Source organism: Oncorhynchus mykiss, chromosome 8, assembly GCF_013265735.2.
Source record: "Oncorhynchus mykiss isolate Arlee chromosome 8, USDA_OmykA_1.1, whole genome shotgun sequence".
Classification (NCBI taxonomy): Eukaryota; Metazoa; Chordata; class Actinopteri; order Salmoniformes; family Salmonidae; genus Oncorhynchus; species Oncorhynchus mykiss.
This window is the reverse complement of record NC_048572.1, coordinates 51,290,284-51,303,488: the sequence shown is the minus strand read 5'-3', so window position 1 is coordinate 51,303,488 and position 13,205 is coordinate 51,290,284. Positions and strand designations below refer to the sequence as shown.

Sequence of the window (13,205 nt, the reverse complement as noted above, 5' to 3'; positions counted from 1 at the left end):
TACATTAATGTCATTTTTCCATGTTCGATAAAGAGGAGTTTGGGTAAAGCCAGCCACTGGCAGGGCTATGGGGGAACCCCCACCATTTTGGGGAGGATGGTAGAGTCTAACTACACAGCTGTGGCAGAGTTGAATTTACACTAGACGTGTGACCATGAGGACAGTGACACCTCGGTCAGTTCTGGCCAATAGGCACAGTAAATAGAAGAGACTGTGCTATTCAGTGTAAAGGACATGTGGGGGGGGGGGGGGGGGGGGGATAGCTGGTGCTGGACCAGAACAGTTGGTATTCAGCACAGGTAAGAGCTGCCACAAACCAGCTGATCATAGATCAGTCTGGGCAGTGCCTACTGCCCACTCAAATTAAGCTACTTTAAGAATTTGTGTTTGGTGAAATCCTACTAATTGCATAATCCTTGCACTCCTCAACAGACCAAGAAAAATAACAGAACTAGCTACCAAAGCCAGAATGGTAGCATGAGTGTCTAAAAGTTGTACGCAAATTGTCAAACAAACTAAATTACTCCTGAGAGTTGTGAATTTTTTGGTTGAAGGCAAAACAATGTGTGGCCAGGTGGTGTAACAAGCTTCAGTTTTCCCAAGCCCCTTTGAACATGTGACCTTCTCTTAGCCACTGACTTCTCGTTAAAGCCACGTAGGCTTAACTCTTTGCTAAAGCTTCTGGCTTCAAACACGTACAGTACGTAGTGTAAAAGGTACTTCTCCGGCTCTACCTGGGTAAAGGTAAGCGGTGTAAAACCGCCTCTGTTCGTCAGAGCCCACACAGGGCTCAGGGTTGGGTTGAGATCAAACAAAAAGCTGCAATCGTCCATTTTGCGCAACTCTATAAAGTTTAGCTTGTACAATCACTGGACCGAGCTTAACTTCTTATGGTATAGGGGACGCTTGCGTCAGGGAAAATGCAGCGCGGCAAATTCAAATAAAATGATATAAAAATCAAACTTTCATTAAATCACACATGTAAGATACTAAATTAAAGCTACACTCGTTGTGAATCCAGCCAACATGTCAGATTTTAAAAAGGCTTTTCAGCGAAAGCATAAGAAGCTATTATCTGACGATAGCACAACAGTAAACAAAGACGGTAGCATATTTCAAACCTGCAGGCGCTACACAAAACGCAGAAATAAAATATAAAAACATGCCTTACCTTTGACGAGCTTCTTTTGTTGGCACTCCAATATGTCCCATGAACATCACAATTGGTCCTTTTGTTCGATTAATTCCGTCCATATATATCCAAAATGTCAATTTATTTGGCGCGTTTGATCCAGAAAAAAACAGCTTCCAAATTGCGCAACGTCACTACAAAATATTTCAAAAGTTGCCTGTAAACTTTGCCAAAACATTTCAAACTACTTTTGTAATACAACTTTAGGTATTTTTAAACGTTAATAATCGATCAAATTGAAGACTGGTCTATCTGTGTTCAATACAGGAAGACAACAAACCAAGCTACTTTTCAAGTCTTGCGCAACTCTCAACAGTGTTACGCAGTTCCTAGATGGCTGTACTTCTTCATTGCACAAATGAATAACCTCAACCAAATTCCAAAAACTGGTGACATCCAGTGGAAGTGGTAGGAACTGAAAACAAGTTCCTAAGAAATATCGTTTCCCAATGAGAACAGACCGACCTAAAAAATAAATTCTGAACGGTTAGTCCTCTGGGTTTTGCCTGCTACATAAGTTCTGTTATACTCACAGACATGATTCAAACAGTTTTAAAAACATCAGAGTGTTCTATCCAAATCTACTAATAATATGCATATCTTATATTCTTGGCATGAGTAGCAGGAAGTTGAAATTGGGCACGCTATTTATCCAAAAGTGAAAATGCTGCCACCTATACCTTAAGAAGTTAATGGAGCTTGAATTAGGGTTTGTTGTTACAAACAGAATGACCGAGACAATTCCCGAAACTCAAGGGTTCAAGAGAGGAATGTGAATCAAAAGATGCATTAGCCACCAAAGAGTGGACAGTCACAAAGTGCTCCTACATTGACAGGGACTGAGGCGGGAGCAACGGAGTAGGAACCTGGGATAGTTGTCATACCTTGCCCCTGGCCATCACTGGGATCAGTAACTTCAGTGAGAGGGAAGCCCAGTTGGGGCCTCTGGCTCAGCTTGGCATATGATAAAAACAGCTCAAAAGCGAAGCCAGTCCACATGTTCAGTATCTGCAGGTGGGCTTGACTGCCGTGACACCTTTGAATGTACCTACCTGCTTCTACCATGAAAGACAATTCACAAACATGCGTGACTACAAGCAGATTCATTTCGTAACTAGAAGGAGTTTGACGGAATGCAAAAGGATACACAAACACACTAGCATTTCTTCATGCAAGAGAACGGGCTATTTGGATATCCATCTCGTTGTTAGAGTGCAACAACATCAGGGGGAAACAGTGGAGCATGATGTTGAGAGACATCTGAACAATCTCTATGGTATCATGTTGAGAGAGCCCAATTGGTTACCAAATGAGGTCAAATAACTGACATGAAATACAAACTCAGAGCACCAGGGGCAACATTGAGATCCACAGATGACTTGCGCACAAGCCTGGCCTGTTTGCCTTTCTGCCATGGAAACAGGCACTCGTGGAAGTGTGTACCCACGGAACACCCTTACATTCAGCACCTCTAAAACAGGAAGTGAAGCACAATGCCCCTGCCATCCCGCGGTGGTGCTGGTGATGGAAACCAACTAGAGATATGCAGTACATTCCAGGTGATTGCAGTAACAGTAAAGTCTCCAAACAACACAGCACAACTGATATCTGCATGTACTATTCCAGGCAGAAGAAGTACATGCTGTTACTGCAGCGTCCCAGTTAGAAAGCACTCAGTCAGTGCACTCGAAGTCAGCCAGTCAGTCAGTCGGTCAATCAATCGATGCTTTAGTGCGAGTGGGTTTCAGGCACACAGTGTAATTGGCTGGAGGTGGTCGGATGTATGAAATTACTGCCTGTGTGTACAGTTCTCCTCCGCGGTGTCTGTCAGCAAGGAGTTGCTTTAACAACGCACTTTCATTTCCCGTCTGGTGCTCTCCTGTCAGATATAGTTTTATATGGTTCCCTTTTCATTTGTATAGAGGCTTCTCAAGAACGTCCCACCTCCTGAATGCACACTCAATCTAGCACTCAGAAAGGGGTATGTGAGAGGTCATAATAGACTGGCAAATCATCTGCTTTGTAAATGGGAGTGTTAGGGAAAGGTATTGGAATTGGCATGTTCGATTTAAAATCACCCGACTATTCCTATTGATGACTTCATATTATGACTAAAAGTGTCTTGCCCTTTATAGCACCCCTCTGTTCCATGTCATACACTGACCAGCGTGAGTCAGTTGAAGGGAGGTTCAGGGAACAACTGTTTGTTTATGGGCTTTAGTGGGCCTTCGTGTTACTGAGAAGGCAGCTATTAATGTAGGCCTATTGGCGGAGTGTGAGAAGTTTGGCTGGCCAACACATCTCCGCTGCCATGCTCTGTTTCCAGCCATGCACATCCACAAAGGAAAGCTCACTACTGCTGCTGAGCTGCAAACGCACTGCACCATAACCACACACAGGCAGGCCTGTCCCATCCAGTCCAGTACCTATCACTGTGGGCCCGCAGCCTGCTGCCAGACTGGAAGGCCTGGTAGAACGCAATGGAGGGGTTCCTGTGCCAACAAAAGTCAGAAAACAGGGAGAAAAAGAGAGTGAGGGGATGAATCAGAGAAGACAGACAAGAGAAAGCAAGTATTGCAAAATGTCTTGGAGGTAGAATACCCTGTGTGCAAAGCTAACTAGTTAGGAGGATAGAGACTAATGTATGCCTAAAAGCCTTTCACTAAATTGAGTTCAAGGTAGCAAACAGAACAGTACGCAATTCACAAATATTCAAATAAAATTTTTAAAAAACTCGCTTTTGGGGAGTTTCAAAGAACAAAGTGCCTGTAGAGCAAAACACACTGTACTTGCTTAACCCCTACTTTAAATCTTTTGAAAGCAGTTCAGGCAACGGAGGCTAAAACTTAAAACAATTTAAGTGTTGAGGTCTACAGAGTAAGAAAATTATATTTTGCCAACCGCTGTTGATAGGGGGGCGAGCTCAGATGGTTAACATTACTGCTTATGTCCTGACTATGGGGCCTTTGAGGCCACAAGTACACTGTTTAATGATGAGAGACATATGAGGAGAAGGGAAATGGCCCACCCCCAAGCTACTGTTGATTGCGAAAATTGAGGTCAAATGAAAGTAAGAGACTGTGCCTATAAGTTTTAATATTAAAACTTATAGGCACAGAGGACTATGATAAGATCGGTGGTTCGGCCAAATGCAGGCTGTGCACAACTTGCATGGATTTATTTTTTTATATTTAGAAACATTTGTTTTATCATCATTACTATTATTATTATTATTGTATATCATTACTGTAGGCCTATTTAAACCAATTCTTTAAATATTCAAAACGTGTTTGTTTTATTCTGTTAAAACATTTGTTGGCTAAATCAAGTTTGATAAGCATTTTTAATTGTGTGCTCCATATTTAGCTTAAGATAGGCCTGTATTTATATTTTAGATTCTTCAAAGTAGCCACCCTTTGTCTTGACAGCTTTGCACTCTTGGCATGCTCTCAACCAGCCTAACCTGGAATGCTTTTTAAAACAGTCTTGGAAGGAGTTCCAACATATTCTGGGTACTCTGGCTGCTTTTCCTTCACTCTGCAGTCCAACTCATCCCAAACCACCTCAAGAGTTTGGGCGATTGTGGAGGCCTTTAGAAAAACACATTTTAGTCCCACTAAGCACAAACCAGATGGGATGGCGTATCTCTGCAAATCGCTGTGGTAGCCATGCTGGTTAAGTATGCCTTAAATTCGAAATAAAAATCACTGACAGTGTCACCAGCAAAGCACCCCCACATCGTCACGCCACCTCCTCCATGCTTCACGGTGGGAAAATGCAGAGGTTGGAACTAAACATCTCAAATTTGGACTCATCTGACCAAAGGACTGAAATCCACCGGTCTAATGTCCATTGCTTGTGTTTCTTGGCCCAAGCAAATCTCTTCTTCTTATTGGTGTCCTTTAGTAGTGGTTTCTTCACAGCAATTCGACCATGAAGGCCTGATTCACGCAGTCTCCTCTGAACAGTTGATGTTGAGATGTGTCTGTTACTTGAACTCTGTCAAGCATTTATTTGGGCTGCTTTTTGAGACTGGTAATTCTAATGAACTTATCCTCTGCAGCAGAAGTAACTCTGGGTCTTCATTTCCTGTGGTGGTCCTCATGAGAGCCAGTTTCATCACAGCCCGTGATGGTTTTTGCAATTGCACTTCAAGAAACTTCCAAAGTTCTTGAAATTTTCCAGATTGACTGACCTTCTTGTCTTAAAGTAATGATGAACTGTCGTATTTCTTTGCTTATTTGAGCCGTTATTGCCATAATATGGACTTGGTCTTTTACCAAATAGGGCTATCTTCTGTATACCACCCCAACCTATTGGCTCAAATGCATTAAGGAAAGAAATTCCACCAATTAATTTAAGGCACACCTGCTAATTGAAATGTATTCCAGGTGACTACCTCATGAAGCTGGTTGAGAAAATGCCAAGAGTGTGCAGAGCTGTCATCAAGACAACGGGTGGCTACTTTGAAGAATCTCAAATATATTTAGATTTGTTTAACACTGTCTTGGTTACGACATGATTCCATAGGTGTTATTTCATAGTTTAATGTTTTCACTATTATTCTACAATGTAGAAAATAGTAACAATGTTATAAAAACTTGAATGAGTAGGTGTCCAAACATTTGACTGGTACTGTATATATCACAAAAATCACAATATCAAACAATTATTCATATCATAATTGGATCAGAGGTAATATAATATTCAAATACATTTTTCATGCACACACATTTAAAAAAAAGCCTACATGTCAAAGTACAGGTGACATGCATATTGTCTACAGCCTTATGTCCAAACCGATGCGGACACGAGGCGCCAGTAAAAATGTAGCCAAACTTTATTTTGACTTTTAATTACATAAATATGCTAAATGAAGGTCGTGTGACAAATGAAGCAGCCTAGACTTTAAAAAACTCTTTATTGTAAAGATCATTGTATTATTACTTAAGGAAATAGTTTCCAAGGTTTTTTGACAATAGCTAGCTTGCCAAAAACGCTAGCTCCAACTTTCCTGACCTAAGAATGTCGCAACAGACTTCGCCCCTTCAAGATAACATGCTACAGATCAATTAAATCAGGCAGGTTTAGACACAGAATAAATAACGAAGCTAGTTAGTAATGTAGAATTATCAAAGTTGTAATTTACAATCAACAATGTAGTTATGAATACAAGTGGGGCGGATTTTGTGTATATGTAACTGTACGCCGGAGCTAATGAGTACTGCTCATAAGAGGTTCACACTACTTCCGATGTTGCTTGATCAGTGGGTAGGCCTATTAGCTGGGCAAAATGACATGAAAAGTGATCAAAATATATTAACAGTATTGAAGTGATTTTAGCAGTTCAGAATTACTTGGATTTTATAAAGCAAAGCAATCGATATCCTATCCTAAACTTGTTGGAAGCGAGAGTCATCTTGCGGTCGGTCGGTCATTGGTTAGCCAGGTCGCAGTTGTAAATGAGAACTTGTTCTCAACTAGCTTACCTGGTTAAATAAAAGGTGGAAAAAAAAGAGTCATTGAGCAGCATCCCATTTCTTGCTAGCTCTGGCCTTTAGCCTAAACTCCTGTTAAAGATGTAAAAGCATTGGGCAGGTGTAGATGGTCTACCAATAGTGTCTACATAAGTGGTCATACGCACATCCTTAAAAACATACAGTGCATTTGGAAAGTATTCAGACCACTTCCTTTTTTCCACAATTCGTTACGCTACAGCCTTATTCTAAAATTGATTAAATCAAAATGTTGTTTTCCGCAATTTACACACAATACCCCATAATGACAAAGCGAAAGAGATTGAACATGATTTGGAAAAAGGCACACACCTGTCTATATAAGGTCCCACAATTGATTGTGCATGTCAGAGCAAAAACCTAGCCATTATTTCAAATTAATTGTCTGTAGAGCTCCGAGACAGGATTGTGTCGAGGCACAGACGTGGGGAAGGGTACCAAAAAATGTCTGCAGCATTGAAGGTCCCCAAGAACATTGGCCTTCATCATTCTTAAATAGAAGTTTGGAACCACCAAAATTCTTTACAGAGCAATCGAGGGAGAAGGGCCTTGGTCAGGGAGGTGACCAAGAACCTGATGGTCACTCAGAGTGCACCAGAGTTCGAGTTCCTCTGTGGAGATGGGAGAATCTTCCAGAAGGACAACCATCTATCTCTGCAGCACTCCACCAATCAGGCCTTTATGGTAGAGAGGCCAAACGGAAGTCACTCCTTCCTTACGATGAAGCATGGTGGTGGCAGCATCATGCTGTTGGGATGTTTTTCAGCGGCAGAGACTGGGAGACTAGTCACAATCAAGGCAAAGAAGAACGGAGCAAAGTACAGAGAGATCCTTCATGAAAACCTGCTCCAGAGCGCTCAGGACTTCAGATTGGGGCGAAGATTCACCTTCCACACAGCCAAGACAAAGCAGGAGTGGATTCGGGACAAGTCTCTGAATGTCCTTGAGTGGCCCAGCCAGAGCCTGGACTTGAACATCCCTGGAGAGACCTGAAAATAGCTGTGCAGCGAAGCTCCCATCCAACCTGACAGAGCTTGAGAGGATAGGCCGAAAAGAATGAGACAAACTCCCCAAATACAGGTGTGCCAAGCTTGTAGCGTCAAACTCGAGGCTGTAATCACTGCTAAAGGTGCTTCAAAGTACTGAGTTAAGGGTCAGAATACTTATGGAAATGTGAAGTCAATTTACATTTTTTATAAATATGCATACATTTCTAAAAACCCAATTTTTGCTTTGTCATTATGGGGTATTGTGTGTAGATTGATGAGGGGGAAAAATTATTGAATCCATTTTAGATTAAGGCTGTAACATAACAAAATGTGGAAAAAGTCAAGGGGTCTGACTACTTTCTGAATGCACTGTAGGTTCTGGGCTAACAAAGAAGGCGTGCACACTGTTGAAGCTCAATTCACCACTTTATTGACTACGTTTAGATCTGAAACGGATCTTTGTCAGTACCAATACACTGCTTTTAATCTTTTGGGGGGGGTAGTCAACAATCATTGAAGCCGACTTCTCAGATAAATAGCGATGTTGCTTGTTTGATTTTAGCTAGTTGGTTGTCATTAGTCAGATTCAGAGATTCAGGTTAACTTTATCAGCCCACCAGTGAGAAACTAATTTGGTCATGTGCTTAAAAAGACGATACATAAAACAAACAATACTTTGAGCAAAGCTGCCACTAGGCTCAGAATTACCGGTAATCAAGTATTATATGAGTGGTCCCAACGGGATTGTTTGTCAAATCAGATCATGGATGGAAAGATGAATCTTCAACAAGGGGCAAGCAAGGTAAGTTAACATCTCTTGGGAAGGGGGCAGTATTTTCACCTCCGGATGAAAAGCATGCCCAAAGTAAACTGCCTGTTTCTCAGGCCCAGAAGCTAAGATATGCATACAATTGGTAGATTTGGATAGAAAACACAAAAAGTTTCTAAAACTGTTAAAATAATGTCTGTGAGTATAACATAACTGATATGGCAGGTGAAACCCTGAGGACAAACCATCCAGGAAAATTATTTTTGAGGTCATAGTATTTTCCAAATCTATGGGATACCCTTATTATTAGGAACCTGGTCGCAGTTCATATGGCTTCCACTAGATGTCAACAGTCTTTAGAAATTGTTCAATGTTTTTCTTTTGGGAAATGAAGAAGTAGTCCTATTCAATGTAAGTGTCACTCCAGGTGGACTCTACTGATTTGGTGCGCGTGAACCGGAGCGCGCTTCACGTTGTTTTTTTTATCCGGTATTATAAACAATTTATTTCGTCTTAAATTTTAGCTATTATTTACGTTTTAGGGTACCTGAGGTTGGATTAGGAACGTTGTTTGAAATGTTTGGACCAAGTTTACAGGTAACTTATTGATACTTTGTAGGCATGTTGTGGGAGTTGAAACCGGTGTATTTCTGAATCAAACACGCCAAATAAATTGACATTTTTGGGACATTATCGAACAAAAGGACCATTTGTGATGTTTCTGGGACATTTTGGAGTGCCAACAGAAGAAGATCTTCAAAGGTAAGGCATTCATTTTTAGCTATTTCTGACTTTTGTGGCGCACCTGCCTGGTTGAAATATGATTTTCATTTGTTTGTATGCGGGGCGCTGTCCTCAAAGAACCGCATGGTTTGCTTTCGCCGTAAAGCCTTTTTTAAATCTGACACAGCGGCTGGATTAACAAGTTAAGCTTTATTTTGATGTATCTAGAAGAAAAAGAAACGCACACCTATTAGGCGAGGTGCTGGCTAGCGGAGTGGCAAATTTGAAAATAAAGGAGAGCCACACACTCTAGGAGCTCAGATGCAAAAATATAATGTCCAACGTTTCGACAGCCAAGCTGTCTTCATCAGGGTATAATACCCTGTGTGTGGCTCTTCTTATTTTGATGTGTTATACATGTATTTTCAAGAATGTTAAATATTTTAATTTGGTATTTTCTAATTTCGTGCGCTGCAATTTCACCGGATGTTGGCCGTCCCACCTGCCCATAAGAAGTTAAAACCTGTTGGGGCTAGGGGGGCACAAGGAGTTACCTAAAGGGAAGCTACTTATACACAATGCATTAGCTAAACTTTATAAACGATCAGGCCTTCACTACCTGCATCTTCTTTGCATTGTTCAAGGTAGGCTGTAGCCAGTGTTGTTGGAGTGACAGTACTATTGAAGACAAGCTGCTATAGCTAACGTTAGCCTAAATGTTTCACTGACCAGCCATGGTATTTTTCATCCATGTAACCCACAAAACAATTTTGGAAGCTAACACGTTAATGTTAGGAGAGAGAGAGTAGTTTGAAAAAGGAAAGAGCCCCTTTGTGTGATTTAAAGACATTTGGGTCTTCATGACAATTTCATCTGTTGTGGACCCAAATGATGACCTAGTAGTTTGTGTTTGTTAGAGATCTCTTTGGTTGTTTGTCAGAGAGAGAGTCAATAATCATGACTCTCAAAATGAATCATTAACATCAATATGAATTATATCCTTCTTGTCTACTGCCATCCGGGCCTTCAACAACAAGGTCCAAAGGACAAGTGGGGGGGGGGGGGGAAAGTGAGTCATACCTTGCTGTCTATTTACCACCACAAACTGATGCTGGCACTAAGACCGCAATCAAAGAGCTGTATAGGCCATAAGCAAACAATTAAATGCACATCCAGAGGCACCGTTTCTCGTGGTTGGTGATTTTAACGCAGGGAAACGGATACCTGTTTTACCTCATTTTAACCAACTTCTCACCTGTGCAACTAGAGGCGACAAAACTCTATCACTTTTACTCCGCACACAGAAAGGCATACAAGGCCCTCCCGCACCCTCCCTTTTGCATCCTGCTTCCAAACAAAAACTCAAACAGGAAGTACTAGTGACGCTCAATACGGAAGTGGTCCGATGAAGCGGATGCTAATCTACAGGACTGTTTCGCTAGCACAGATAGGAATATTTTCCAGGATTTATCCGATAACATAGAAGAGTTTACCACAGTCATTGGCTTCATTAATGACAAACTTGTAAGCCATCTGTAAATTTTTTCTTTTTTAAATGAGCCCAGTTGATTCAGCAACAGAAAAATGGCATGCTTCCGTCTACAACATGAGCTGCTAAGTATGTGTGGATAATCCTGTCTACCACGTCTTTTTTGGAAATGTATGAAGAACTGACAGTTTTGCTACTGTTCTCAACATTGCTGCCTTGAAGTTATTAGCTCTATCGACAAAGCTAAGTGGCAAAACGTGATGGCCTACTTTCTGGAGGATGATTGTGCCATGCTGACTGACAAAAAGAGTAAATCCCCGATTTAGGAAAAACATTTATCATTGAACCAGACATTGTAGAGTCTTCTGATGACAATGGTGGGGGAGAAACAGTGTCGTTGTCATGGAAATTGACAGTTTTGAAATTAGTGAAATGCTCGGTGGAAGCAGAGCGATGATTGACAAAATGCAGAGAGTCCAAAAAGAGAAGACAGAAAGAAGGCTGTTGTATAAAAACACCCGTCTCCGGATTACAGTCTCGACTTTTATCCAATGTAAAAAAACACCCTTCCAAATGTTGCTACATAGGACCGAATCCAGGTGTTGGGTCACAAATAATACATATGGACTTCTATAAAGAATAAAACAGCAGAGAATCCAAAAAAAAAAAAAAAGAACCAGATTCCTGCATTCAAAAATATTTGTTATTTTATTCTGACAGGATATTTTGCACTGCTTTGGTGAGACTCTTAGCTTGGTCTACATTGTTCTCTTGCTTTATGTAAATACATTTTTTTATTGAAATAGGCTTATAGCAAATAGGAATATAGGCAATGTAATCCATGTCAACCATGCACTGCCCTGCCTGATCCAATTCTGATCGGAGTAATTGTTTGATATTGTGACTATACCAGGCGGTATCAGAGGACTGCCCACAACATTTTTAGAAGACTCCAGCCACCCAAGCCATAGACTGTTCTCTCTGCTACAGCACAGCAAGCAGTACCAGTACTGCAAGACTGGAACCAACAGCACCCTGAACAGCTTCTACCCCCAAGCCATAAGAATGCAAAACATGACTGCAAAATAGCAAATCAAATGGCTACCCGCGTTGGCCTCATTTTGCACTGGACTCTGCGCACACACACATACAGTACTTACACTGACACCCCCACTACATATGGCCACACAAACACACTGGAGTTGAAGTCGGATGTTTGCATACACTTAGGTTGGAGTCATTAAAACTCATTTTTCAACCACTCCGCAAATGTCTTGTCAACAAAACTATAGTTTTGAAAGTCTACTTTGTGCATGACAAGTGATTTTTCCAACAATTGTTTACAGGGATTATTTCACTTATAATTCACTGTACCACAATTCCAGTGGGTCAGAAGTTTACATCCACTAAGTTGACTGTGCCTTTAAACAGCTTGAAAAATTCAAGAAAATTATGTCATGGCTTTAGAAGCTTCTAATAGGCTAATTGACATCATTTGAGTCAATTGGACGTGGACCTGTGGATGTATTTCAAGGCCTACCTTCAAACTCAGTGCCTCTGCTTGACATCATGGGAAAATCAAAATAAATCAGCCAAGACCTAAGAAATAAATTGTAGACCTCCACAACTTTGGTTCATCCTTGGGAGCAATTTCCAAACGCTGAAGGTACCACGTTCATCTGTACAAACAATAATACACAAGTATAAACACCATGAGACCAATAGCCGTCATACCACTCAAGAAGGAGACATGCTCGGTCTCCTAGAGATGAACATACTTTGGTGCGAAAAGTGCAAATCAATCCCAGAAGAACAGCAAAAGACCTTGTGAAGGTGCTGGAGGAAACCGATACAAAAGTGTTTATATCCACAGTAAAACGAGTCCTATATCGACATAACCTGAAAAGCCGCTCAGCAAGGAAGAAGCCACTGCTCCAAAACCGCCATAAAAAAAGCCAGACTACGCTTTGCAACTGCACATGGGGACAAAGATAGTACTTTTTGGAGAAATGTCCTCTGGTCTGATGAAGCTTGCAAGCCGAAGAACACCACACCAACTGTGAAGCATGGGGGTGGCAGCATCATATTGTGGGGGTGCTTTACTGCAGGAGGGACTGGTGCACTTCCCAAAATAGATGGCATCATGAGGCTGGAAAATTATGTGGATATATTGAAGCAACATCTCAAGACATCAGTCAGGAAGTTAAAGCTTGGTCGCAAATGGGTCTTCCAAATGGACAATGACCCCAAGCATACTTCCAAAGTTGCAGCAAAATGGCTTAAGGACAACAAAGTCAAGGTATTGGAGTCCCATCACAAAGCCCTGACCTCATTTCTATAGAAAATGTGTGGGCAGAACTGAAAAAGCATGTGCGAGCAAGGAGGCCTACAAACCTGACTCAGTTACACCAGCTCTGTCAGGAGGAATGGGCATAAATTCACCCAACTTATTCTGTGAAGCTTGTGGAAGGCTACCTGAAATGTTCGACCCAAGTTAAACAATTTAAAGGCAATGCTAACAAATACT

General features: G+C 41.3%; 1 protein-coding gene across 2 annotated transcripts in view; it reads right to left on the bottom strand.

Annotated features, from left to right (window-relative positions):
• The window catches only part of LOC110530044 (TSC22 domain family protein 2), a 40,442-nt gene that overhangs the window by 9,199 nt on the left and 18,038 nt on the right, over positions 1-13,205 (bottom strand). Inside the window, exon 2 of one of the 2 annotated variants that reach the window (XM_021612819.2) lies at positions 3,619-3,684. The exons of the other annotated variant lie outside the window; for it this stretch is intronic. Within the exon in view, the coding sequence (XP_021468494.2) occupies positions 3,619-3,684 (66 nt within the window). The remainder of the gene's footprint in view (positions 1-3,618; positions 3,685-13,205) is intronic. 2 annotated transcript variants of the gene reach the window in all.